Source organism: Oncorhynchus keta, chromosome 30, assembly GCF_023373465.1.
Source record: "Oncorhynchus keta strain PuntledgeMale-10-30-2019 chromosome 30, Oket_V2, whole genome shotgun sequence".
Classification (NCBI taxonomy): Eukaryota; Metazoa; Chordata; class Actinopteri; order Salmoniformes; family Salmonidae; genus Oncorhynchus; species Oncorhynchus keta.
This window is the reverse complement of record NC_068450.1, coordinates 25,247,494-25,271,734: the sequence shown is the minus strand read 5'-3', so window position 1 is coordinate 25,271,734 and position 24,241 is coordinate 25,247,494. Positions and strand designations below refer to the sequence as shown.

General features: G+C 40.4%; 3 protein-coding genes across 7 annotated transcripts; 2 read left to right on the top strand and 1 right to left on the bottom strand.

Moving 5' to 3' along the window:
- Nucleotides 1-1,018: 1,018 nt before the first annotated feature.
- LOC118371214 (protein FAM199X-like) lies at nucleotides 1,019-7,319 on the bottom strand. 5 transcript variants are annotated; one of them, XM_035756575.2, is made up of 7 exons: nucleotides 7,174-7,319; nucleotides 4,878-5,062; nucleotides 4,541-4,760; nucleotides 4,298-4,450; nucleotides 4,053-4,214; nucleotides 3,651-3,911; nucleotides 1,019-2,421 (listed from the first exon to the last, which is right to left on the bottom strand). In XM_035756575.2, exons 2-7 carry the CDS (start codon nucleotides 5,045-5,047, stop codon nucleotides 2,245-2,247), a joined length of 1,143 nt encoding a protein of 380 aa, XP_035612468.1. In that variant the 5' UTR covers nucleotides 5,048-5,062; nucleotides 7,174-7,319; the 3' UTR covers nucleotides 1,019-2,244. The 5 variants fall into 5 exon arrangements, with proteins under 5 accessions (XP_035612468.1, XP_035612471.1, XP_035612467.1 ...); XM_035756578.2 differs by lacking the exon at nucleotides 7,174-7,319 and adding an exon at nucleotides 6,800-6,820; XM_035756574.2 differs by lacking the exon at nucleotides 7,174-7,319 and adding an exon at nucleotides 6,398-6,765.
- Nucleotides 7,320-9,156: 1,837 nt separating this feature from the next.
- commd5 (COMM domain containing 5) lies at nucleotides 9,157-15,788 on the top strand. The gene is made up of 7 exons (XM_035756580.2): nucleotides 9,157-9,652; nucleotides 9,774-9,934; nucleotides 10,074-10,102; nucleotides 10,781-10,831; nucleotides 14,480-14,575; nucleotides 14,818-14,893; nucleotides 15,565-15,788. The coding sequence occupies exons 1-7, from the start codon at nucleotides 9,511-9,513 to the stop codon at nucleotides 15,664-15,666; spliced, it is 657 nt and encodes a 218-aa protein (XP_035612473.1). The 5' UTR covers nucleotides 9,157-9,510; the 3' UTR covers nucleotides 15,667-15,788.
- Nucleotides 15,789-17,076: 1,288 nt separating this feature from the next.
- LOC118371216 (LON peptidase N-terminal domain and RING finger protein 3-like) lies at nucleotides 17,077-23,865 on the top strand. Its single transcript, XM_035756581.2, has 10 exons — nucleotides 17,077-17,969; nucleotides 18,585-18,703; nucleotides 18,813-19,076; nucleotides 19,192-19,414; nucleotides 19,537-19,627; nucleotides 19,997-20,233; nucleotides 20,389-20,547; nucleotides 20,908-21,070; nucleotides 21,193-21,342; nucleotides 21,453-23,865. Exons 1-10 carry the CDS (start codon nucleotides 17,327-17,329, stop codon nucleotides 21,612-21,614), a joined length of 2,211 nt encoding a protein of 736 aa, XP_035612474.1. The 5' UTR covers nucleotides 17,077-17,326; the 3' UTR covers nucleotides 21,615-23,865.
- Nucleotides 23,866-24,241: the final 376 nt, after the last annotated feature.

Here is a 24,241-nt window from a genome sequence, read left to right as displayed (position 1 = left end):
AATCAAGTAGACGTCAGATATGCTACATTAACTATTACTCTCTTGATTCACATCGTATCAAGCTAAGTTTAATCAGATCATTTTGCATCCACTGTTTTTCGGTAGTGGAAGTGGAAGACCTTTTTTTTAGGATCCAATCAATATGATATGGTACCTCCATCACCATTACAGTCTAGCTGAGTATGTGCTTGTATCTCTTCCAGATAACGCTAATGGAGCTAAGCAAACACATTTCTAATGTACCCTGGACAGTGAGGAGTCACTAACACACTGATTAATCACAGATCAATTTCATTGCTTTCATTCACACACTATCTTCCCCTTTAGAACGGTTGTGTCAGTTTAAACCTATAATGTATTTCTTCTAATGCATTACCTATTGACCTTCAGTCTATGACAGAGGAAACTGATCTGCAATGAAGCTCAAATGATGAGCTCCTTAGCCATTGCATGCTGTTACACAATGACATACATTATATTAGTCTTAAGAAATGTCAGCCCCCGAAGAAACCAGTTCATGTAATGACTAAGTATAGGCTAGTAAAATGATATGTGCAATAGTCATTTATAAACTGGGGGGGGGGGCTCGAGGTCAGAATGCTGATTGGCTGACAGCCACGGTATATCAGACCGTATACCACAGGTATGACAAAACATTTTTAGTGTTGTAATTACGTTGGTAACCAGTCTATAATGGCAATAAGTCACCTTGGGTGTTTGTAGTATATGGCCGATATACCACGGCTAAGGTCTGTGCGTTGCGCACAAGAACAGTCCTTAACCGTGGTATATTGGCCATATACCACACCTCCTGGTGCCTTATTGCTTAAATTTAGCATGTCTTTTGTGAATAAATTTATATTGAGGTGTAATTCTAATTTGTCTGAGATTCTGTAAATTGTCATTGTAACAAATATTGGACATTGCAATTTGCATTGCAGAAGCCAATCAAGAAGTAATTTATCCATTGATACATTTCTCTCTAATGAAAATGAAAAGAAACGTCATGGAAAATATGCTGCGTCGATGTCAATTTATTTCTTGTTATGCATTACATTACTATTGAGTACATCACACAGAAACAGCTCTGGTTTGCGTCTGTTCTGCAACACTATTTCCAACACCGCAGTCAGGTCAGTAATACATGGTTGTGGTATATACAATTTATAATTGGACTTCCAAAAAAAGAACCAACGAAAACATCCCATCTTGGTCCGTTGAACTTTCCTCCCCAGAATGAATGGTACAATATACACAGAAATAGTTGTTTTATGGCAATTCATTGCTTTCATTCAAAATAAAGATCTACTCACAATATCTAGTTGATCTATTATATTGTTTTCAGAATTACTTAAATGCGTAACTTTATACAGGAAAAAGACAAAGCGAAGTAAAGCTTCTTTAAGGTAAATACATGTTCTAATGTACAGCAGTTAGTGTTAACTGTTGAAGTGGAAAGAGTAATGAGTTCCACAGGACAGGATCAGTAGCCAAGGAGAGTAAGCCAAGACATCATGAAATACCTTCCCATTCACAGACAATAGTCATACTGAATGAAGGTTCATGTCATTCGGCAACATAAAAATATCTCCTGTGTGCAATGCAATGGATATCTGCATTATTTTACATCTCATGCTCAAACCTAGCCCCCATGCACAAAACACAAGAAAAAAAAAAGATTTGTTTACATTTATGAATGTGTAAGCCTTCATATTTTAACTTAAAGGGAAGACTTGATGCAATAACTGTTCTTTATGATTAACCGCATTTATAAAAATTTAAAATAAAATGTTTAAAAGCAGTTTAAGCACTTATCTCTGTTGGCATTGAGTTATCACTTCCCATGCAGTGACTCAGTGTTCCATCGATGCCTTCAACATTAAATGAACCACAGAATTAGGAAGTTAACCTCATCTTATGATACATTTGGTAGTTTTAATTGAATACTCATTCAATAAGTGCTTTGCCTCAACAGGATCATACTACCAATGTTTATAGATAAAAAAATGTAAAACAAGTTTTGTCTTTAAGATAACTAGATTCTTCAAAACAAGGTGCTTCATTTAAAAAGAATAATTATGTGCAGGTGTCCAATTCTAAGGATATAAACTAGAACTCAAGAATGGTCCCAATAGGGCAGCTTTGCTTCAATGTGAATGGGGCTCTAGGATGTGGGACCAGCTGTGATGTTAGCAGAGGACGTTATTGTGAGGCTTAGAGGGAACACTGACTCATTCATTCTTGTCACATGAAGACGTCCACCACATCTTCTCCATGGTCCTCCTCCTCAGTGACTTTGAGTGACAGCACCTCTTCATTGAGGAACAGGCCACTCAGCCTCTCCTTGCGGGCCTGTCTCTGTTCCTTCAGTTGTCTCTTACGCAGGGCTTTCTGCTGCAGTTTCCTCTGCTTAGAGCGTTTCTTCCAACACAAATAGGACAAGAAGATAAGCAATGTGTGGCAGTGGCACACCAAGCACACACACAAGAGAACAGACAGCACACCAAGCAGTGCAAAACAAAGGCTCAGGCTACAGGTTCCATGACTCAAATGTAGGGTAATGTTTTTTACTTGAGGCAGGAGATCCATTTTCCATTATATCTGGTCACTTCATCCTACAGTAGGTCACCTACATATTGAGAATATTTCCCTGTTATCACTGTGCAAAACTGTAGGAGTGTGTACATATCAAATAGAAACCCATTTGAATACCTCATGTAGAGTAACGTGCACCACATTGACGCCACATGGAAGTGATTGCAATGATAATGCAAGGAGGAATACATACATTGATGTCCCAAAGTATTTGGACAGTGACATATGTTTGTTTTGGCTTTGTACTCCAGCACCTTGGATTTTAAATGACTATGAGGTTAAAGTGTAAACAGTGTCAGCTTTAATCTGAGGATCTTTTCAGAATATGCTTCTAAACACTTCTACATTGATGTAACCTCAGTCATTGTATCATTTCAAAGCCAAAGTGCTGGTGTACAGAGCTAAAACAAACTGTCCAAATACTTTTGAACCTCACTGTAGCCTCCCAAGTGAACGTTCGTTCCTTGTGTTTTTTCAAAATGCAGGTCTCCCTCTGCTTTGTCAACATCCTCCGTTTCAGTGTTGGTTTATTTTTCCACTTGTCTATGCCTCCCATCCTTGGGTTAGTAGCTAGTATGCTAGCAGTTTTTAGCATTTTTAAGCTAACAACTCAACCAGGTAATAAATTACAGGAAGAAGAGGGAAGGAAGATTACTTCATGTAAATAATCTTCATCTCTTTATTTCAAACCTATTCGAGGGAGATTAAGCTAGCAAAACATAAAATACTGCGTAATACTAGATAAAATGTGTTTTTTAATTACGCAAGATCCGGTTGGCGCTGGTAGATACTTTCCTCTCCTCTGAGCTTCCCTGTCGAGGGAGATGTCCAAATCATTGGTCCATTTTTCTAGGGAGGATACCTACTTCTGTCTGTTTTTATTTAAAGCTCAGGTGCATCCTGTTTCCAAAGATCATCCTTCAAGGCACTGTATGTTGTTGATTTCAGTCAAATTTAAATTTTAGTTGCTGTTTAATCTGTAGGTATGGAAGACTTGAGGAGCTATTCAAAAGCCATAGTGAACTTCAACAGTCAGAGTGAAGTCCCTGCCTTACCTTGGAGTCCCGGATGCGTTCAGCTGCACTGGACAGGTTCCCGTCGCTGTGGGCACGGCTGATGTTAGCTGTGCTGCAGTTGGACGTGGAGTTGCCAGTGGAGCCTGTGGATCCGGTGGAGCTGCTGGCACTGCTGACCAAGCTAGCATTACTGCTGCTCACCCCACTAGTGCTAGCACTGCTGTGGCCACTCCTCTTCCAGCTGTCTCGGGTGCTGCTGGGGCGCTGCCGCGGACTGTGCTCCCGGATGTAGTTCCTCACCTGGAGGATAGGAATGTTAAAGCTTCAGGTTCAACTTACATCTGAAAAGTTGTACTATTTCTTTAGATGTGAATACACTGCAGTGTCACAATCCAATATAAACATTTAAAAAAGTGTGTACCATATGTGCTATTCAATCACCTGTTTCAGTTTCTCATCCGTCAGGCAGTTGAGCTCAATTATGAACTCGCTGTCTGTGGGGGATATCTGTGCACACGGGTCAATGATCTTGATGATGTCCAACTGCTCTCGTAGCCCCATCTCTGTGCTGACCTTTCTGCTTAGATATTCAATATATTCCACCTGACAGAGAGACAAAGCCTATAACATTTGCAACCACTGCTTTACAATTCTGGCATTGTGAATTTGAGAGCTGGTCTCCATACCTGTTCATCATTGGTCATAGCACTCCAAGGGAGCTCATCCAGATTTCTATGTGGTTTGGTCTTTCTCTTGGAGGAGAGGCATGGGGAGGTCGGAACACTGGGTATGATGTCAGAGAGTACATCACTTCCACTGGTTATGTCACTTCCAGGCAACTGTGGATAAACATAAAACATTAACCCAAATGGAACAACTACCAACATAACAAATATTTTTGTCAAGTTATCACATTGGGGGGCACATACCTGCCACTCAAATTCGCTGTCTGACCAGTCCCAGTAAGTGCTGATGGAGGAAGACACGTCGCTGCAGACGCTGCCCTCCGGGAACAGGTCAAAGGAGGTGAACTCCTGGTCATCCAAAAGGGAGTAGCAGTCCTCCTGGTCTCCCACAGAGACGGAGGAGAACAGCTCCTCACTGCATTCAGAGCTGGCCACACTGGTTCCACAAGACGTCAGGTTCCATCTGAAAACAGTCAACAAAAGCAACATTTTGGTGTGGTTAGTTAAGCCTGTTCCACTACCGTCTTGCATTAAAAAGTGGAATGCAAGTCAAAAACAGGCAGCTAGCCATCAGCCTTACCTGTTACTATGTAAGCGGCGCAGTTGGTCTGTCCGGTGACAAGAGGATAACTGACAGCCAAAGTCACTGACATCCAATGTGCCCGTCTCACTGATGTTCCCTCGCTGAGACAGCAGCCGTGGAAAGGGCTCCTCTGGAGAGAGGAACTTTTCATAAAGAGCCTCAGACATTTTCGTTTTCTCCACCTGAAAAAAACAGTGGGAAATAAGTGTAATTAGAAAATGTTTTATAGGTAGCTAGCTAGCCAGGGAAATGTTAAACAAGGCTCTTTCCACTTGGATAATTAAGCAGATTAGCTACCTACCTACACTACATGACCAAAACTATGTGGACACCTGCTCATCAAACATCTCATTCCAAAATCATGGGCCTAAATATGGAGTGGGTCCCCCCTTTGTTGTGATAACAGCCTCCACTCTTCTGGGAAAACTTTCCACTAGATGTTGGAGCATTGCTGTGGAGACTTGATTCCCCAAGTTGTAGTATGCTGTTGCATTAAGATTCCCTTCAAAAGAACAAAAGGGCCAAGCCCAAAGCATGAAAAACAGCCCAAGACTCATCATTCCTCCTCCACAAAGGCAGGTAGTGTTCTACTGGCATTCGACCAAACCCAGATCCGTCAGACTGCCAGATACTGAAGCGTGTTTCATCATTCCAGAGAACACAATTCCACTGCTCCAGAGTCCATTAGCGGTGAGTTTACACCACTCCAGTCGTGCTCAGCCATGGAAACACATTTCATGAAGCCCCCAATGAACAGTTATTGTGACTGTTGCAACAGGCGATTTTTACTCACTTACCAGCTTCAGCGATCCCGTTCCGTTCTTCACCTACCACTTCTCTGATGAGCCGTTGTTGCTCCTAGACGTTGCCACTTCACAATAACAGCACTTACAGTTGACCAGGCAGCAATTCGACAAACTGACTTGTTGGAAAGGTGTCACGTTTAAAGTCACTGAGCTTTTCAGTGAGACTATTTTACTGACATTGTTTGTCTATAGAGGTTGCATGGCTGTGTGCTCGACTTTATACACCTGTCAGCAACGGGTGTGGCTGAAATTTCCGAATCCACTCATTTGAAGCGGTAGACACATTATTTTGTACATAGTGTATCTGAGATTGGCTGGCAAGACAAATTAACTGGCAGCGTAGCGACTAGCGGTCTGTTAACAAAACATTGCCAACACCGGCTAACTACCTAGTTAGCTAGCGTCCCCAGCAAGCTTCCGAGTTAGTTAGAGTCAGTTAACAAGATACAGTAGATGGATAACTTGTAACATGTTAACATTTGAAATTGACATGCTAATGATCTAGCTAGCTAGTTATTTTGGGAGAAAAATACATCATTTTGAAGGCAAACAACGAGGCCTCGCTCGCTCAATCCTCCGCGAAATCGAAAAGGCAGAGAGTTAACATTAGCTGGCTTGTTCGATATAATAATCAACTCGCTAATAATATGCCCAACATTGTTTGCCACGGAAGACCTGGCCTGTTCGAAAGAAGTTGACCAAACAACAAACCTGCAGTTGTTCAGAGAAAAACAGTTATTTCCTCCTCCATTTGCAAACACTACGCAACTCCGCAATCACACACGTCAATTCGACGCTTTGAAAACGACTGCGCCCCCTTGCAAGTGAAAATAGGAAGTAGATGGCATGTCATGGAAAAGACTACTAGAAGGACAGATAGATAGATATCTGTTTCATTGTTCTATTTCGCCGAATGTATAAATCTGGAGCATCCACTTGGCGTTTCCAGAGGAAGCAAAGAGGTCGGCAGTGGGAGAAGATGAAATTAGATGGATTTTAGCCGACAGTCTGAAAATGTTCTCATCGATGCAAAATTTAATCTCAATACAACTTTCTGTTATCCAAACTATAAAACTATTACGGACATAGTGGACTAAGTTTTGTAGACTTTACCCTTTGCCAAAATACGTTGTTTTGGAGTGCAAAGGCTAATTGCGTTATTGCGCACTTCAGAGTAGGCGTGTCCTAACGGAAATATGCAATTGAATGCGAGAACGCGCCAATAGGCTCTCGCTAGCTCGTGCTTGGCTCTGCCCACCTCCTAGTTTGTTCGAACCCCTGATCCATACTTAATGAGAGACTGAGTTGGACCCCTTTGACTAATACAAATACAAGGCAGTTAACCCACTGTTCCTAGACCGTCATTGAAAATAAGAATTTGTTCTTAACTGACTTGCCTAGTTAAATAAAGGTTAGAATTTTTTTTTTTTAATTGCTAAGAGGCAGTGAAGTCGAAGGATTTCTATATCCAGGAGGGAGGGTCTTACAGTCTCTGAAGACCATCCTTACTGGCACCAGGTCCATGGGCAGCTCCACATCACTGGAAGGGACACTTGCTTCTTCGTTGTGTGGGCCACCAAAGCCTCCATCACCATTCCCATCCAAAGTGATGACCTCTGGCAGACTCATATTGCTGGACTAGAGGAGTTTAAGGACCACATGCTCCCAGAGTTGGCACTGCATATCTTGTAAATAGTTTCACACAAATCAGTTCTTACCTTGAGGTTTTATTCCAATCAGCATTCTCGCTACGCCTCCTGTCAGTACCTGTTTTCAGGGAAGCCAATGGTTAACAAATATTCCACGTAGTTCATACACATTTTTTTTACTTGCTATATTGTATTTACTTCGCCACCATGGCCTTTTTTGCCTTTACCTCCCTTATCTCACCTCATTTGCTCACATTGTATATACTTATTTTTCTACTGTATGTTTGTTTTACTCCATGTGTAACTCTGTGTTGTTGTTTGTGTCGAACTGCTTTGCTTTATCTTGGCCAGGTCACAATTGTAAATGAGAACTTGTTCTCAACTAGCCTACCTCGTTAAATAAAGGTGAAATAAAATCATTAAAATAATGATAATTACAAAAATAAAGTAGCTAGCTAAGTAATTTTCAAAATGCTAAACAAGAATACACACGAGAAAAACACAACATCAATTATTTACACGAGAAACTAAAAAGGCTATAATTTCTACTTGCTAGGTTACTTGTTACTTGTCAATGAGAGTTTGCATGGAGAAATGTGGAGTTTTTTCCCACCCTGCACATTGAGGGATTACTTCAAAGCTAGTGAAAGTATGTGTAGTTCTGTATGATAGCCACATTAGCTGCTAATTAGCATTTAATTTGAGGAGGCGGGGTGATTACAGGTGAATATATTGATCAAATTGACATTGTCTGAGAGAGATTTGGGTAGTTATCAAAACGTCACACCAGGGTAAGCCTACATGGAGCACTGACCTTATATGAAGTAGTTCTAAAATCCCCTATAGAAATATGAAAAACGGAACAAACTACAAAATAAATAAAAAACTAAATCAAACTACTTTTCTGTAAAAAAAATAAAACAGAGCTAGCCTGTTTCTAAAACCCGCCTGTCACTAAAACCAATAAGCATTTCGCTACACCCGCAATAACATCTGCTAATTAACAAGTGTATGTGACAAATACAATTTGATTTGATTTGGTCTGATTTAAATATGTGAACGTGACCATTATTTTGTATTATTTTTATTTTATTACTATCGCCATCTACTGACCATGTTTAACCCCTACCACATACACGTGAACTCCTTTTATTTGGTAGATTCCTTTCCTCTCTCCCTTTCCTTTCCTCCTTTCCTGGCTTCCTTTCTATGCATATTTTCCTAGCTTCCTTTCATCCTTGCCAAGCTTCCTTTCATTCCCTACCTCCCTTTCCTCTCCTCCTTCCCTATCTCCATTTCTTTCCCTTTTTTCCTAACTAGGAAAGGAGTAAAATCAAGCGAGTTAGGGGAAGAGGAAAGGAAGCTAGATAGGAGGAAAATAAAGGGAGCTCGGAAAGGAGTGCAGGTATCTAGGGAATAAAACGGAGGAAAGGAAAGGAAGCTAGGAAAGGAAGTCAGGAAGGATTTTTTTTTATAAAGATGTTTTATTGTTACATACACCAGATATGTGCAGGGAAATGTGTTTTTTTACAGTGTCAGCCATAGTAGCAAATTAGGGTTAAATGCCTTGCTCACTTTGGGTATTCGAACCAGCTGTCCAATGCTGTAATGCTAGGTTACCTGCTGCCAAGGGAAGCTAAGAAAGGAGGAAAGGAAATTAGGAAAGGCGAAAAGGAAAGGGAGAGAGGAAAGAAGGAAAGTAATCTAGGAAAGAAAAGGAGGAGTTCACATGTACAGTTTGTGTAAGGGATTAACCACGACCAGTAGATGGCGATAAATAGTATTGGGTCTAGTGACAGACTAATATTAGTCAGAGGCTATGCTGCAGGGCTGCAGATGGATGCATCTCGCCTGGGGAAGGTTGAAAGGGATTCTGGAGAGACAGGAGGGTTTGTTTCTTTGTTGACTTTTTAAAATGTACTTAGTAGTACATGATTAGGTAGGAGAGTTTAATTTTTATTTGTTTTATTTTATTCTAGTCTGTAAACTATGCTTGACCACACCCTCCACTACAGTAGGTGGCGGCAGAGGCACGGTTGTTTGCAGACCGCCATGTCATGTGATCTACCATTACAGAAATCTTCTGGAATAAATAAACCGACAAGCTAGTTAACTCAAACATCATCATTTGAAAAGAGGTTACGCTCATTTAAGTTTAGCAATATATGAAGTATAATGTCGTCAAGCCATGTCAAAGTCGCGGTTGGTGCAGCCAAAGACTCAAGTTTTTTGGGAGGAAGGATACCATCAGAAATCGAAATCATGGCTAAACAGCTGAAGGATTTAGACCAAGAAATGTTTAGAAAAATACTGAAAGGTTTGTTAAATTGCATGCCATTAACTTTGGTATATTGTTAAATTAATTTGTTTTAATTTCTCTTCCGTTTGTCCACCCACGCAAACCATTTTGACATCACTTTTCTTGTGTCTATTCCCAGCGGTGGTGAGTGCTATTGAGGGCAAGGACTGCAGAGAATCAATGAAGGCTATCGCGGAAAATGCTGCCCTCCCTGAAGAACGGTTGAGTTATGTTGTGGCTGGAATGTACAGACTCCTAAAAGAGGCATTACGTATCCCCACATCATCGTTAAAACAAGAGGTAAAGAACTGTTTATTGTTTATGTTGTATTGAAACCATACTCTCATAGACCATGGTCAGATTGGATTTCTAGATGACGTCTGATTTCATGACTCCTACATAACATCTACAATAAAATATATATTTTTACGTCTTCTAGGTCTTCAAAGAAGATCTAAGGGAACTAAGGTAGCTTCTTCCACGTATCACCTCATCACAAAGCTGTGAAGCATCAGTTTATCTTGCCTGTATCATGGAATTGAACAACTTCTTACAATGGGCCAGAGATCATCAACTAGATTCAGCCAAGAATGGTCGGGGGCCTGATTACAAATCATTTGTAGACTGCAAATTGTCCACGTGAAGCCCAAATAGATTTGACCAAAACATAATAATTTCATACCCTGCTTGTATTTGTATATGATCAATTCTGTCACTATTATGTGTGGGAGTACTTGGAAACATATTTCCTAAATTAAAATCACTTGAAGCTAATTTCCTGGTGTTTTTACAGTCTTATTTGCTCAGATAACTTAGGGGGCCAAATAAAACCACAAGCGGGCCAAATTTGTCCCACAAGGCCGCCAGTTGGGGAACCCTACAATAAACAAATTATGGGGATCTTGGATTGCCTATCACAGAAGGAGCTGGTGGTATATGAGAATACACACATTATTACAAAATATCATTGTGTAAATTAACCCCAAAGGTTGTTTTTTTGTTGTTGTTGCATTTATCGTAACATGAAACACTGACTACGCTTGGCAGTCTACATTATTCAAAGCAATGATTCATACTGTGCCGTCAAAATATTATCTGGACATGTTTTGAATTGTTTTCAGCTGACATTCCATTCTTTCATTGTAGGATACCTGAGGAATTCATCACAGACTTTGCAAGTGTGGTGTTTGGCAATCGGTATGTTGACTTTTTATGGATAAACATTAGCCTATATTCCCACAATTCATTTTGTTGTTATACAAGGCATTCGGTAAGTATTCAGACCCCTTCCCTTTTTCCACATTTAGATATGTTACAGCCTTATTCTAAAATGTATAAAGTAAAACATTTTGCACATCAATCTAAACACAATACCCCATAATGACAATGCGAAAACAGGTTTATGGACATTTGTGCTTATTTACATACAGTACCAGTCAAAAGTTTGGACACCTACTCATTCCAGGGTTTCTTTATTTGTACTATTTTCTACATTGTAAAATAATAGTAAAGACATCAAAACTATGAAATAACACATGGAATCATGTAGTAACCAAGAAAGTATTAAACAAATCAAAATATATTTTATATTTGAGATTCTTCAAAGTAGCCACGCTTTGCCTTGACACCTTTGCACACTCTTGGCATTCTGTTAACCAGCTTCATGAGGTAGTCACCTGGAATGCATTTCAATTAACAGGTGTGCCTTAAGTTAATTTGTGGAATTTCTTTCCTTAATGTGTTTGAGCCAGTCAGTTGTGTTGTGACAAGGTAGGGGTGATATACAGAAGATAGCCCTATATGGCAAGAACTTTAAGACGTGAAGGTCAGTCAATCTGGAATATTTCAAGAACTTTGAAAGTTTTGTCAAGTGCAGTCACAAAAACCATAAAGCACTATGATGAAACTGGCTCTCACGAGGACCGCCACAGGAAAGGAAGACCCAGAGTTACCTCTGCTGCAGAGAATACGTTCATTAGAATTAATTGCACCTCAGACTAGCCCATATAAATTCTTCACTGAGTTCAAGTAACAGACATCTCAACATCAACTGTTCAGAGTAAACTGTGAATCAGGACTTCATGGTTGAATTGCTGCAAATAAACCACTACGAAAGGACAATAATAAGAAGAGACTTGCTTGGGTCAAGAAGCACGAGCAATGGACATGGAGGAGGTGTGGGGCTGCTTTGCTTGTGACACTGTTTGTGATTTATTTTGAATTCAAGGCACAGTTAACCAGCATGGCTACCACAGCATTCAGCAGTGAAATGCCATCCCATCTGGTTTGCGCTTACAATGTAGAAAGTAGTCAAATAAAGAAAAACCCTTGAATGAGTAGGTGTGTCAACTTTTGACTGGTACTGTACATTTTCAGACCCTTTGCTATGAGACTTGAAGTTAAGATCAGGTGCATCATGTTTCCATTGGTCATCCTTGAAATGTTTCCACAACTTAATTGGAGTCCACCTTTATTTAAATTAAATTGATTGGACATGATTTGGAAAGGCACACACCTGTCTATATAAGGTCCCTCAGTTGACAGTGCGTGTCAGAGCAAAAACCAAGCCCCGAGGTCGAAGGAATTGTCCGTAGCGGTCCGAGACAGGATCGTGTCGAGGCAGAGATCTGGGGATGGGTACCAAAACATTTCTGCAGAATTGGAGGTTCTGAAGAACACGGTGGCCTCCATCAGTCTTAAATGGAAGAAGTTTGGAACCACCAAGACACTTCCTAGAGCTGGCCACACTGAGCAATTGTGGGAGAATGGCCTTGTTCAGGGAGGTGACCAAGAACCCGATGGTCCCTCTGACAGAGCTCCAGAGTTCCTCTGTGGAGATGGGAGAAACTTCCAGAAGTAGAACCATCTCTGCAGCACTCCACCAATCAGGCCTTTTATGGTAGAGTGGCCAGGCGGAAGCTATTCCTCAGTAGAAGTCACATGACAGCCCGCTTGGAGTTTTCCAAAAGGCACGTAAAGACTCAGATCATGAGAAACAATATTCTCTGGTCTGATGAAACCAAAATTGAACTCTTTGTCCTGAAGGCCAAGTGTCACATCTGGAAGAAAGCAGGCACCATCTCTACAGTGAAGCACTGTGGTGGCAGCATCATGCTGTTTTTCAGCGGCAAGGACTGGGAGACTAGTCAGGATCGTGGGAAGATGAACGGAGTAAAGTGCAGTGGTCCAGCCAGAGCCGGGACTTGAACCCGATCAAACATCACTGGAGAGACCTGAAAATAGCTGTGCAGCGACCCTCCCCATCCAACCAGACAGAGCTTGAAAGGATCTGCACAGAAGAATGGGAGAAAGTCCCCAAATACAATCTTGTTGTCATACTCAAGAAGACTCTACTGTTATAGCTGCCTAAGATCCTTTAACAAAATTCACCGTAAAGAGTCTTTAAGACTTATATAAATGTAATTTTTTTTATACATTTGTAAAAATGTCTAAACCTGTTTTTGCTTTGTCACTATGTGGTATTGTCAGTGGTTTAAAGTACTTAGTTAAAAATACTTGAAAGTACTACTTAAATTGTTTGTGAGGGGTATAGGTACTTTTACTATACTATTTATATTTTTGACTACTTTTACTTTGCTAAATTCCTAAAGAAAACAATGTAATTTTTACTCCTTACATTCTCCCTAAGACCCAAAAATACTTAAATGTTTATGCTTAGCAAGACAGGAAAATTGTCAAATTCTCACACTTATTAAGAGAACATCCCTGGCCATCCCTACTGCCTCTGGTCTGGTGGTCTCACTAAACACAAATGCTTCATTTGTAAATTCTGTAATATATGGATTTTTAAATATTTTTTTAGCAATTACATTTGAGACAAAAGTATATTTAAAACCAAATACTTTTAGACTTTTACTCAAGTTGTATTTTAGTGGGTGACTTTAACTTGAGTAATTTTCTATTAATACCGGATCAGTGGGACCCCCTTTGGGGGGTTGAGCTAATGTGATTAGCTTGAGGTTGTATGTTACAAGAACATTTCCCAGGATATAGACATATCTGATATTGGCAGAAAGATTAATCTAACTGCACTGTCCAATTTATAGTAGCTATTACAGTGAAAGAATACCATGCGATTGTTCGAGGAGAGTGCACAGTTGTGAACTTGGAAATGTATTAATAAACCAATTAGGCATATTTGGGCAGTCTTGATACAACATTTTAAACAGAAATGCAATGGTTCATTGGATCGATCTAAAAATTTGCACATGCACTGCTGCCATCTAGTGGCAAATCTAAATTCGCTCGGGCTGGCGTAATACATTTTGGCATTTCTCTTGCATTTCAAAGATGATGGTACAACAACAAAAAAGCGTTTTTATTTTATCTTTCACCAGATCTAATGTGGTGTTCTCCTACATTTTAATTTAACATTTCCACTAACTTCAAAGTGTTTCTTTTCAAATGGTATCATGAACATGCATATCCTTGCTTCAGGTCCTGAGCTACAGGCAGTTAGATTTGGGTATGTCATTTTTGGAGAGAAAAAAGGGGGGCAGATCCTTAAGAGAGAACTTTACTTTTACTTATGTATGACTACTATTGGGTACTTTTTCCACCACTGGGTATAGATTGCTGGGGGGGACAATCAAATAATTTTTTTAATAAGGCTGTAATGTAACAGTTTGGAAAAAATCAAGGGGTCTGTTTACTTTCCGAATGCACGAAATGACAAACTTAATGAAAAGGTTTGTCTTAAACTAAAATCCAGGTTTCCAGCACTTAAGTGGTGGGTTTATTGTGCACAGAGACCCCTGTGGTGCTCACTCTGTGATTGTGGATCAGCTCACTGTCCCTTGCTTTCTCTGGGTGGGGGGTTTTCAGACGAACAGCACTGGAGGCAGTGGCTACACAGCAGGGGCCTCGATTACCCTCCCTGAAGGATTTTAGATGGAGAGTGGATGTGGCCATATCAACAAGGTACACTACACTTTGTTCACTATCACATAGGAGGGTCAACTTTTTGATGGAGAAATTGAACAGAGAATTAAACTGAGAAAAAAATGCATGCAGTGTTATCGTTATATATTAGTACAATAAATGGTTTGATAAATAGTTAACACATTTCATTGTGTAGTGAGAATTTAAAAAGCAAACGGTATTGCTTAGAAGGCTCTGATTTAATAATACATGCATCACATTGTCTGTTATTTTCTTGGAAGCTCCCTAGCTCGTGCCTTGCAGCCCTCCATTTTAATGCAGATGAAGCTCTCAGATGGAAAGGCCCATCGCTTTGAGGTAAAAACACAAACAACTTGCTGGTTATGGCTTTCATATGCACGTCTCCTCACTGGCTTACTCGGGTGAGGGTTGATTTAAGTTTGTCTAATGCATGTAAAGATGTGTGTAATTACTCGGCCTGTAAATATGTTGGCCTATCACAGTTACAAGTAGGTTACTATGTAACAGTGTGTCCCTGCTTTATACAACTGTGTACAACATGATTTAGACTAGAATATGGGCTACATCTGTTTTAGACTATCAACATCTTATGGTGAAGGATTATGGGAACTGTCTGGCATGTCCAACACTTCCCTCAAACATAAATATTGTACTGTGTTCAAACAAGTAATCAGACATTGCATTTATTCCATAGTCCATTTGTATGACGGAGCTTGATATCAGCATTCATAGTGTTAATAATAGTGTTATTTCCTTCAATACAATTGGGTCATTTTAAAGGTAGACTCAGCAATATGACCTAGATGCAGAAAGAAAACAGCATAGTGGGTCAATTTCCGCAACAACTAAGGACGTTGACGTTGAAGCACGAGGCTCAACTTCTCTGCTGTTTTGGTTCCGTGGCTACCACGTTGTAAATGAGTGAAGAGAACACGGCATGCTGCTCATGGCAACGTCATTCTACCAGTCTACCTTTTTTAAAATATGTCTGGGTTTTTTCTCTCTAGGTTCCTGTTTGCAAGTTCCAAGAACTCCGATACAACGTTGCGCTTATTCTCAAAGAGATGAACGATCTGGAGAAGAGAAGCGTTTTGAAGATCCAAGATTAACCGTGCATGTCAGTACGGTTATTAGAAGATGGTTTCATCAGGCAAGGTTTTGCCATAAAAAGGATTTATATAATTTTGACATGTCATACTGTAGATATTAAATATGATCATTTGTACCAAAATGGGTGTTGTGTTTTAAATATCAGATATGTGTATTAGCACTTGACTTAATAATGGTGTTAACAGTAAATGTATTGTTTGTGTTTATAACCATGTGTTTATTTAAATTACAGTTCAAAGTAAAGTTAACCTAGAATTGCTAAGGTGACATGGGGGAAAGTTATGGGTCAGCCAAAGGATGAAGGCTAAACCTCATCCAGGTCTAGACTGACTGGGTTACACCGATGGCCCACTTTCAGAGTTGCTGTAAAAGAAGGTTGACCTGTCCCTGTCTGTCTGAAAATGGGATTGAGTTCATTTGCAAGCTCAGACGACCTACCTGTGTGGAGGAATTTGGGTAACAATGTAACCCACTAACAGTCTTTAGTCCTTGAATGAATAAAAACACACTTTCCATGTAATACTGCCTCTAGCACAGTGCCTATTAATGTGCAACATTAATTCCGGCAGCATACCACCTGGCATGTCACTGCTGGCTTGCTTCTGAAGCTAAGCAGGGTTGGTCCTGGTCAGTCCCTGGATGGGAGACCAGATACTGCTGGAAGTGGTGTTGGAGGGCCAGTAGGATGCACTCTTTCCTCTGGTCTAAAAAATATCCAAATGCCCCAGGGCAGTGATTAGGGACACTACCTTGTGTAGAGTGCCGTCTTTTGGATGGGACGTTAAACGGGTGTCCTGACTCTGAGGTCATTAAAGATCCCATGGCACTTATTGTAAGATTGGGGGCGTTAACCCCGGTGTCCTGGCTAAATTCCCAATCTGGCCCGCAAACTGTCAGTCACCTATTAATCCCCAGTTTACAATTGGCTCATTCATCCCCCTCTATTATATCACTTTATAGCCTACTGCAACATACTCAGAGTGCTATGTAGAACTTTTAGTCCCTGTAGGAGAACCCTCTGAAAATAAGGTTCCAGATAGAACCCTTTTCAGTTCACATAAAACCTTATTTGGTAGAACATCTGCTTCCAAATATCACCCTTGAGGTGGTTCTATGTGGAACCAAAAAGGATTCTCGGAATCCTATTTTAGAGGGTTTTCGTGGGTTAACTGCCTTGTTCAGGAGCAGAAAGACAGATTTTTACTGTCTACTCGGAGATTAGATCTAGCAACCTTTCGGTTACTGGTCCAACGCTCTAACCACTAGGCAGCCTGCCGCCCCATATGCTCTACTGTCCAAGAGACCAGTGATGGAATGCCATCAGCCTACGTACATATCTATACAAGTATTACGCATTAGACCCATTTCAGCACATTGACCGCTTCAGTCCAGACGCTCTGTTACAACTGAATTGTTATTAGGCAACCGCGTTAGAAACCTGTCCAATACAAACAGCTGGCTGTGGTCACATGACAGTTTATGTAACATTTATTTATTTAAAAAAAAGTGAGAATATTATTTATGGTGTGCTATCATATCGTCTGAGTAGTGAGCTGAACAGGGGCGAAGACCTCAGAAAATGAGATAAATAGAGAACGACCTGTTACTTCCAAAAAGGAAATATTAATTTCGCGAGAATATAACACAACAGCAGTCATCATGGGAACGGATAGTACAGATTGTATGCTGCTTCTTGCGGTAGAAGCGTTTAAATCTAAAAACTTCGGGCTCGCAGCAGACATATACGAATGTCAAATGCTGCTCCTCCGTGACCCTGGTAAGCAGCAAGATCTGTTGGTGAAACGAGCCGATGCCCTGGCATTTACTGGCAAATTGAACGAAGCTTTCGAAATCTACCGAAAAGCGGCTGAAATCGAGAGACTCCGACCAGTCCATCTGGAGAATCTTATTAAATATCTCTCTAACAGTATTAAAATAAATGATGGGACACACAGTCAAAGCAACAGGCAGGAGACGAACTCTTATTGCGTTGGATATGATGCATTTACCTGCAGAATATGTTATAGATTTCTATACGAGCCAGTTACCTTGCCTTGTGGACACTGCTTTTGCAAAAAGTGCCTGGACAGAGAAAAAACGCCTGTCTGCTGCAAAGAGTGCAATGACATGACTAATTTCAATGATGTGGACAATTATAGAGTGAATGTTGTTCTTAGTAACTTGTTATCAAAGTGGTTTCCAGTTCAATTACTTGCTGTTCATCTGAGACGTGAGGGGAATGGACTATATTCAGAGAAAACGGATTCTGCTTTGGAAAAATACAACAAAGCAATACAAATAGGTATGGCATTTGACCTTTTCATTGAAATCAATGTTCTAAATGGAATTAAATTAAATGAAATCCTATGCAATGTTGCAACAGTATGTCGGGTACTGTTTTCAGTACCCATGGGCTGGTTTAATTGACAGCTGAATCAGCAGCGTGTGGTGTAAACTGCGCTACATTGTAAGATTTCGATGGGGAAATTATTATAACAATGTATCCTGTTTTACTAGGCTATAACCCCTTAATTAGGAGATAATCGTGTTTTTGTCAGACATGGGCGTGTGAAGGTTAAAAAAAATGTTATGTAGGCTAGGCCAGGGTTGTTTGGGAAACACTGGGCTTGGCGACCAAACATTGAGTGACATGTGAGCCATGGCATTTTGTTGCGATCGTGTAACAAACAGTAAAATAAATGTGGGTCAAGGGTAATTAAAGTTCAACAGTAGACACAGGAGTATTGGTTCCACTGTCATTATTGATTAAACATATACTTCTTCAAATGTTCAACAATCAAAAATCCCCACATTTTCACTGTGATCTAAAGAACACTGGTCTTGTGTGACATTCAATGATAGAATGATGGAATAATTAATAGATTATCATTTTCAGTATGTTGTATTTATTTTCCAGCTCCAAGGGACCATGTTCTGTACAGCAACCGATCACAGATCAATTCCAGTCTGAATAATTACCAGGATACCCTCCATGATGCAGAGATGGCATGCAAGCTCATGCCTCGTTGGTCCATGGTGAGGGTTGGATGTTTTGCCATGTTTTAATTTAGATCTATCATCAGAACTTCACAATGCAAATAAATTGTAGGATTGTACTGATTACTAAACATGATTTTTCTTCCAGGGACATATTAGAAATGCACAAGCTCTTGTCACTCTGGGGAAATGTGAAGAAGCGTTAAGAGAGTACCTGGTCGTCATTGCATTAGACCCTGAGAGTAAACTAGCAAAAACAGAGGTGCAAAATATTCTGAGTGATCTCCTGGCCCCTGTCACTGATCAAGTACACAGAAGAATCCTGGACTGCACAAGTCTACTATCTTCCAGAAGTAGATTTAAAGGTGGCGCCCTGAACACCTCAAGCTGCATCATCACCACATCTTACAAGGTAAGAGAAGTCATCTATCTTCTGAGTTTTTCTATGTAATACAGTACTATCATATAGTGCTTGGAGTTGAGCTCATGAACTTACTAAAATGTCCTATTATCACCCTTTCTTACAGGAATACAAGAATATCATTGCCTCTGACGAGAAGTTGACGTTGTCGCCCACGATGAGTGAATCTAAGACAGATGGCTCGTTTGAGACATGCAGCGGAAAGAAAAGAGAAAATCAGGTGAATGTCTGCCATCCCAGCGTCACCAACAGGAGCGTCTTCCTCAAACGTAGCTCGTCCGAGGACAGCCAATTGGACAGTAGCGACATCTGCAAGCGTTCCAGATATGGTAAGTTTAAATGCCTCTTGTCTCTGCTCTTCAATTCAATGGAGCTTTATTGGCATGATGTCTACTGTAAGTGAAGTAGTCGTTGAGATTCACATTCTAACTCAAATGGTTCTCCTTTACAGAAGTGACCCAGAATGAACAGGCAACTTCCTGGAGTACAGGGCTTGCTGGCCTCATAGACCCGACTGACCTGGAGTGTTCTCTGTGTATGAGGTGAGTACTACCATCCATGACAATACTTGTAGCTAAATTGTAGTATTTGCCACTTAAGGCTAAAATGATAGTAATATAGTGTTCTGCTTTTGATTCTGATATTCTAGGATTAAAAGTTATTTCCTCAGCCTGATTACAAGTCAGTTATTTTACAAGTGAACACAAGATATCAATCTTCCTTTCTGATAGTATTAAGCAATAAAGATTAATTGGTAAACATCTAGCCTTATTTTCACCATTATAGCTTACATTTCATTATCAAACATTCTAATTGACATGCAATGCACTATAAATAAGAACCTGAAAGTAATCAACATTAGAGTAGTGTGAGACGTTCTGAGTATGCTTTCTCTCCATGGTATACCCTAGGCTCTTTTATGAACCAGTCACCACTCCTTGTGGACACACCTTCTGTCTGAAATGCCTCGAGCGATGTCTGGACTACAACCCCAAGTGTCCTCTCTGCAAGATGGATCTGAAAGAGTATCTGTCAGAAAGTAAATACAACAAGACTGTCTTGGTGGAGAACCTCATCTGCACGTATCTGCCATCCGAGCTCATAGATAGGCAGAAAGTCAATGCGGAGGAGATTGCAGACTTATCGAAGTAAGAATCACGTCAGCATACAGACACTACCCCATTGATCCAGTACTGTGTAACAAAGACATGTAACATGGCATTTATGTTTCTTCACCTGTAACTTTGGATATATTATTTCCTCAAACTAATAATTTTCTCTACTTTGATTTCTTCTTTTGCAGTCTAAACAAGAACGTGCCTATATTTGTTTGCACCATGGCCTTCCCCACAGTTCCATGCCCTCTTCACGTCTTTGAGCCCTGCTACCGGCTGATGATCCGCAGGTGTATGGAGATGGGCACCAAGCAGTTTGGAATGTGCCTCGATGATAACCTCAAAGGGTGAGTAAAGCCTGTACAAAGCAGAGAGACATTGTGTTGCATGTTCCTCAGTCAGACAGGGGACATCGGCATCATCTGGCAGTTCATGTTAACAACTCAGAAGCCCCATTGGGTCAACTCTCTTGTCTGGCCCCATTGGGTCAACTCTCTTGTCTGGCCCCATTGGGTTAATTCTCTTGTTTATCCCCATTGAGGGCCTTAGGGTATTATCAGAACTGAGCAGGTCTTGCATGTCATTTTGTATAAGTAACTTCAGATAGTTTATATAGCCTATTTTATTGTTTGGTCCCCCTGTGAATGCCTTAAGCACATTTTTGGTCTTATTTGCTTACCATATCTACTTTGTTTCCTTCCCCATAGATTTGCAGATTACGGTTGCCTCCTGGAGATCCGAAACGTGGAATTCTTTGCAGATGGCCGCTCCGTTGTTGACACCATCGGGAAAAGAAGGTTTAAAGTCATTGAGCACCACCAGAGAGATGGGTACAACACAGCAGACATTGAATACCTGGAAGACATTAAGGTCATTTGTTAATCACATAAACTCAAGCATTTGCACGAATGTTCTCTGAACTAGTTTTAACATGTTTAAAGTGTGTTAGTGTATCTCGCTGTGCTAATAAAGGCTGTTTTTGTTCTGTATAGGTGGAGGGTGTGACAGAGAAGGAGCTGCAGAGTCTACATGATGCAGTGTACGACCAGGCCTTAATCTGGGTCAACTCCCTCAGAGCAGAACAGATGGAGAGGATCGTGGGTCACTTTGGGCCCATGCCGGAGAAAAACTCTGAACCACAGGTAAATATGTGAACTCTGGATACAGATCGTATTTGTGTTCACTCTATTTTGATACGACACAGTTTGTATTGAACAGGTTATGGATAGATTGTTCTGGTTGTCCCCTGTAGGCCAGCCCCAATGGGCCGTCCTGGTGCTGGTGGCTGCTGGCAGTCCTTCCTCTGCAGGGTCGAGCCCAGCTGCCCTTCCTTGCCCTGACCTCCCTGAAGGACAGACTCAGTGGCATCCGCAGAGTACTCCTCTTCATGACCCGCAACCGCTCCTCTCGGTGACTCCAACCCTCACACAACCATCCATCTCCTCCATGTGGATGTCTGTTTTGTCAGAAAGAACAAATGTTAACGAAAGCCTTCTGCGTAAATAGGTTATTGGCAAGTGGGCTTTGATTAGATTACCAAAATGTGATGCTGATTATTTCTTCCTTCCAAGGATTAGAAGAGGATATTTATGGACTGAATCAGTGTGCTTTGAAGACAATAATGATTGATTTCTTTATTTTTTTCTTTATTATTTATAAACACAGCATGTGCATGTAACATGTTTACATGCCTGGGAGGGATGACAAACTCTAAACTATTACATAAATAACTTCTTTTTTTTCCATAGGGTTTGTTAACCACCACAAATGACATATTATCAAAACCAAAACCCCTGAAAATGTAGAAAGTGAGTTAACAAAATGCCGATACAGAACAAGTTCTGCTGCTGCTTTAACTCTATCATTCAGATAACCGGATTTCCTCCCTGTTCTGGTGGAGATGAGTGTGATACACCTCCAGTTGAATGGGTCGATCTCCTACTTACGATGGAATGTGTATTGTTATTTACATGACCTACTTTGCAGCAGCAGCATAAGTGATACTCACATGGTGAGCAAAGATGGGTCGTGGGATTTGCCTTTAAGAAAGGAAAACCTTTTTATTGTTTTGTTGGACGTTACATGATTCTTTGTCTGACACTTAAAAAAAAACAAGTTTTCTGCTGTTATTTTTATGTTATGATGATCACCTTTTTATACAGACAATGTGGAACCAGGATGGTTATGTTGTTGTTAAATCTTGTGGAAATGTGTTAATGAACAACAATTATGTTTTGTATTCCAAGGGCCAATTGTAAGTTATTGTATTCATATAGGGCTGCCTTGTCTCTTATTATTTGCAACATTATATGGTCATAAATTAGAGATGACGCACGTGACGAACAAACTCAGAGTGATTTTGCAATAATGGTTTCCACTTGTGCAGCGTGATTCCTGGCTTGTATACAAAAGACAACGACATGAATGTGAACATGCAAATAACTGTAGACGAGGGAAATATCAACTTGTAGAGCGTGCAGGATTTATCAGCCTTGCCACTCTTACCACTTTCCACTATTCTCAGTTTGGTTTTAGAAAAACGTTTTGCATTAGGTTGTCCTGACCTAAACCCAAAACACTCAGAAATTATTTTCCGAACACACATTACAGTCAGATGAAACAGGCAGCAGTCTAACCATTCTAAAAGCTCATGAAGGAGTTGGAATAGTTATTTCTGACATTTGAACGGTCATCTTGTCATAGCAGTTGTTGTCCACTGGCAGTCCTCATAAACGGTAGCATCAAACACTCAGTGATTTCTAATCTTTTTCAACATTTAGTGCCTTAAGTTGGATTTCTTCCATGATGCCAGTACCATAAAGCTCAAACTATGTAGCAGAAATCAGGGTTCACGGTAGCGTTCCACCGAGGAAGACTTGGCTTAAATTCCAAACTATTACTGAGGAGAAAAACAGTCATTTAAACAATTCCAGTCCTGGTTTATTGTGAGTATTGTTGTTGTTACAAATATTGGTATTATATTGTGTATTTTATCCCAACTAAATGAAAATCATCTCAACGCAAGAACACAATTTGAGTATTTTCAGCTGGACTTTCAGATACAACAACAACATTGAGCCTTGGTTGAGTTAAAAAATGTCAGGATAAAAGTGAATTGATTGGCATGTCAATTCAAGTAGATTATTTTCCCTCTCCAACATCACACATTTGCATGTCTATACATTTGATATGGCTGTTGCATGTAAGCCAAATTCTATGCAAAGATGCATTCTTCTCATTTACATCAGAAAATGCCAAAACAATAGATATTCAACGGTAGTATCTTCCTGTCCTTTTTGAATTCCACATTGAACCTTGCTCTAATGATTGAAGCCTTCTACCTCTGTCACACTGACCTGTAGCTCTTCCACCACAGAACATGCTAATTAAAATGGACATGTCGTTTGTTTCTATGGAGATGAGGTGACCACGGATGAAGTCTTTTTTGGGTGATTGTATAACACAGGTATAATTGCCTCGAACTGTATGACTTTACAAAAAAAATGTAGGCATCTTATCTGACGTTATGCTAAATGACTTAAATGTAATGTAATGTTATATTTCTGTTTTGATGGAAATGTAGTCATTGCAATGTTATACAATGTACAGAAAACACACGTCTGAATAAAAAAGGCTCTTAATTAGTGGAATAAGAGCTAAACCGATGGTCTTTCATTTGTCTCGTCCCGTGTTCAACATTTTTCTCCTTTGGTTACGTGTTAGTCTAAAGTATCAATATAGCTCTTTAGAAACGTCTAGAATGTTGGGACATAACAGAAAGCTTATGTAAGGCTGCATTGACTTTACACAACAGTGTGAATGTAGGTCACGGTTTAGGAGGAAGGAAACACTATTCCACTCCCCTTGCCCCACTGCCCCACATTCTGCAGCTCTGCCTTTTTGCTGGAGGAGATGACCTTACCCATACCCAACCGCACGTCCCTGACTGGGGGGGATAATGGACTCTGAGGAAGAGGGGACAAGTTGCACCAATGTAATTAGCAGTCTGGTGGGAGTGAGGGAGGGAGAAGCCATGGGGAT

What these genes read in the sequence shown, in the direction of transcription:
- LOC118371214 (XM_035756575.2), bottom strand. Translation starts at nt 5,047, where the DNA reads ATGTCTGAGGCTCTTTATGAAAAGTTCCTCTCTCCAGAGGAGCCCTTT. An exon ending in CGCCGCTTACATAGTAACAG is followed by an intron (nt 4,761 to 4,877) that starts GTAAGGCTGATG and finishes GACTGTTTTCAG; the next exon opens with ATGGAACCTGACGTCTTGTG. An exon ending in AACGCATCCGGGACTCCAAG is followed by an intron (nt 2,422 to 3,650) that starts GTAAGGCAGGGA and finishes TTGTGTTGGAAG; the next exon opens with AAACGCTCTAAGCAGAGGAA.
- commd5 (XM_035756580.2), top strand. Translation starts at nt 9,511, where the DNA reads ATGTCGTCAAGCCATGTCAAAGTCGCGGTTGGTGCAGCCAAAGACTCA. An exon ending in CATCATCGTTAAAACAAGAG is followed by an intron (nt 9,935 to 10,073) that starts GTAAAGAACTGT and finishes TACGTCTTCTAG; the next exon opens with GTCTTCAAAGAAGATCTAAG. An exon ending in AGTGTGGTGTTTGGCAATCG is followed by an intron (nt 10,832 to 14,479) that starts GTATGTTGACTT and finishes GGGGGTTTTCAG; the next exon opens with ACGAACAGCACTGGAGGCAG.
- LOC118371216 (XM_035756581.2), top strand. Translation starts at nt 17,327, where the DNA reads ATGGGAACGGATAGTACAGATTGTATGCTGCTTCTTGCGGTAGAAGCG. An exon ending in CAACAAAGCAATACAAATAG is followed by an intron (nt 17,970 to 18,584) that starts GTATGGCATTTG and finishes TTTATTTTCCAG; the next exon opens with CTCCAAGGGACCATGTTCTG. An exon ending in TCATGCCTCGTTGGTCCATG is followed by an intron (nt 18,704 to 18,812) that starts GTGAGGGTTGGA and finishes TTTTTCTTCCAG; the next exon opens with GGACATATTAGAAATGCACA.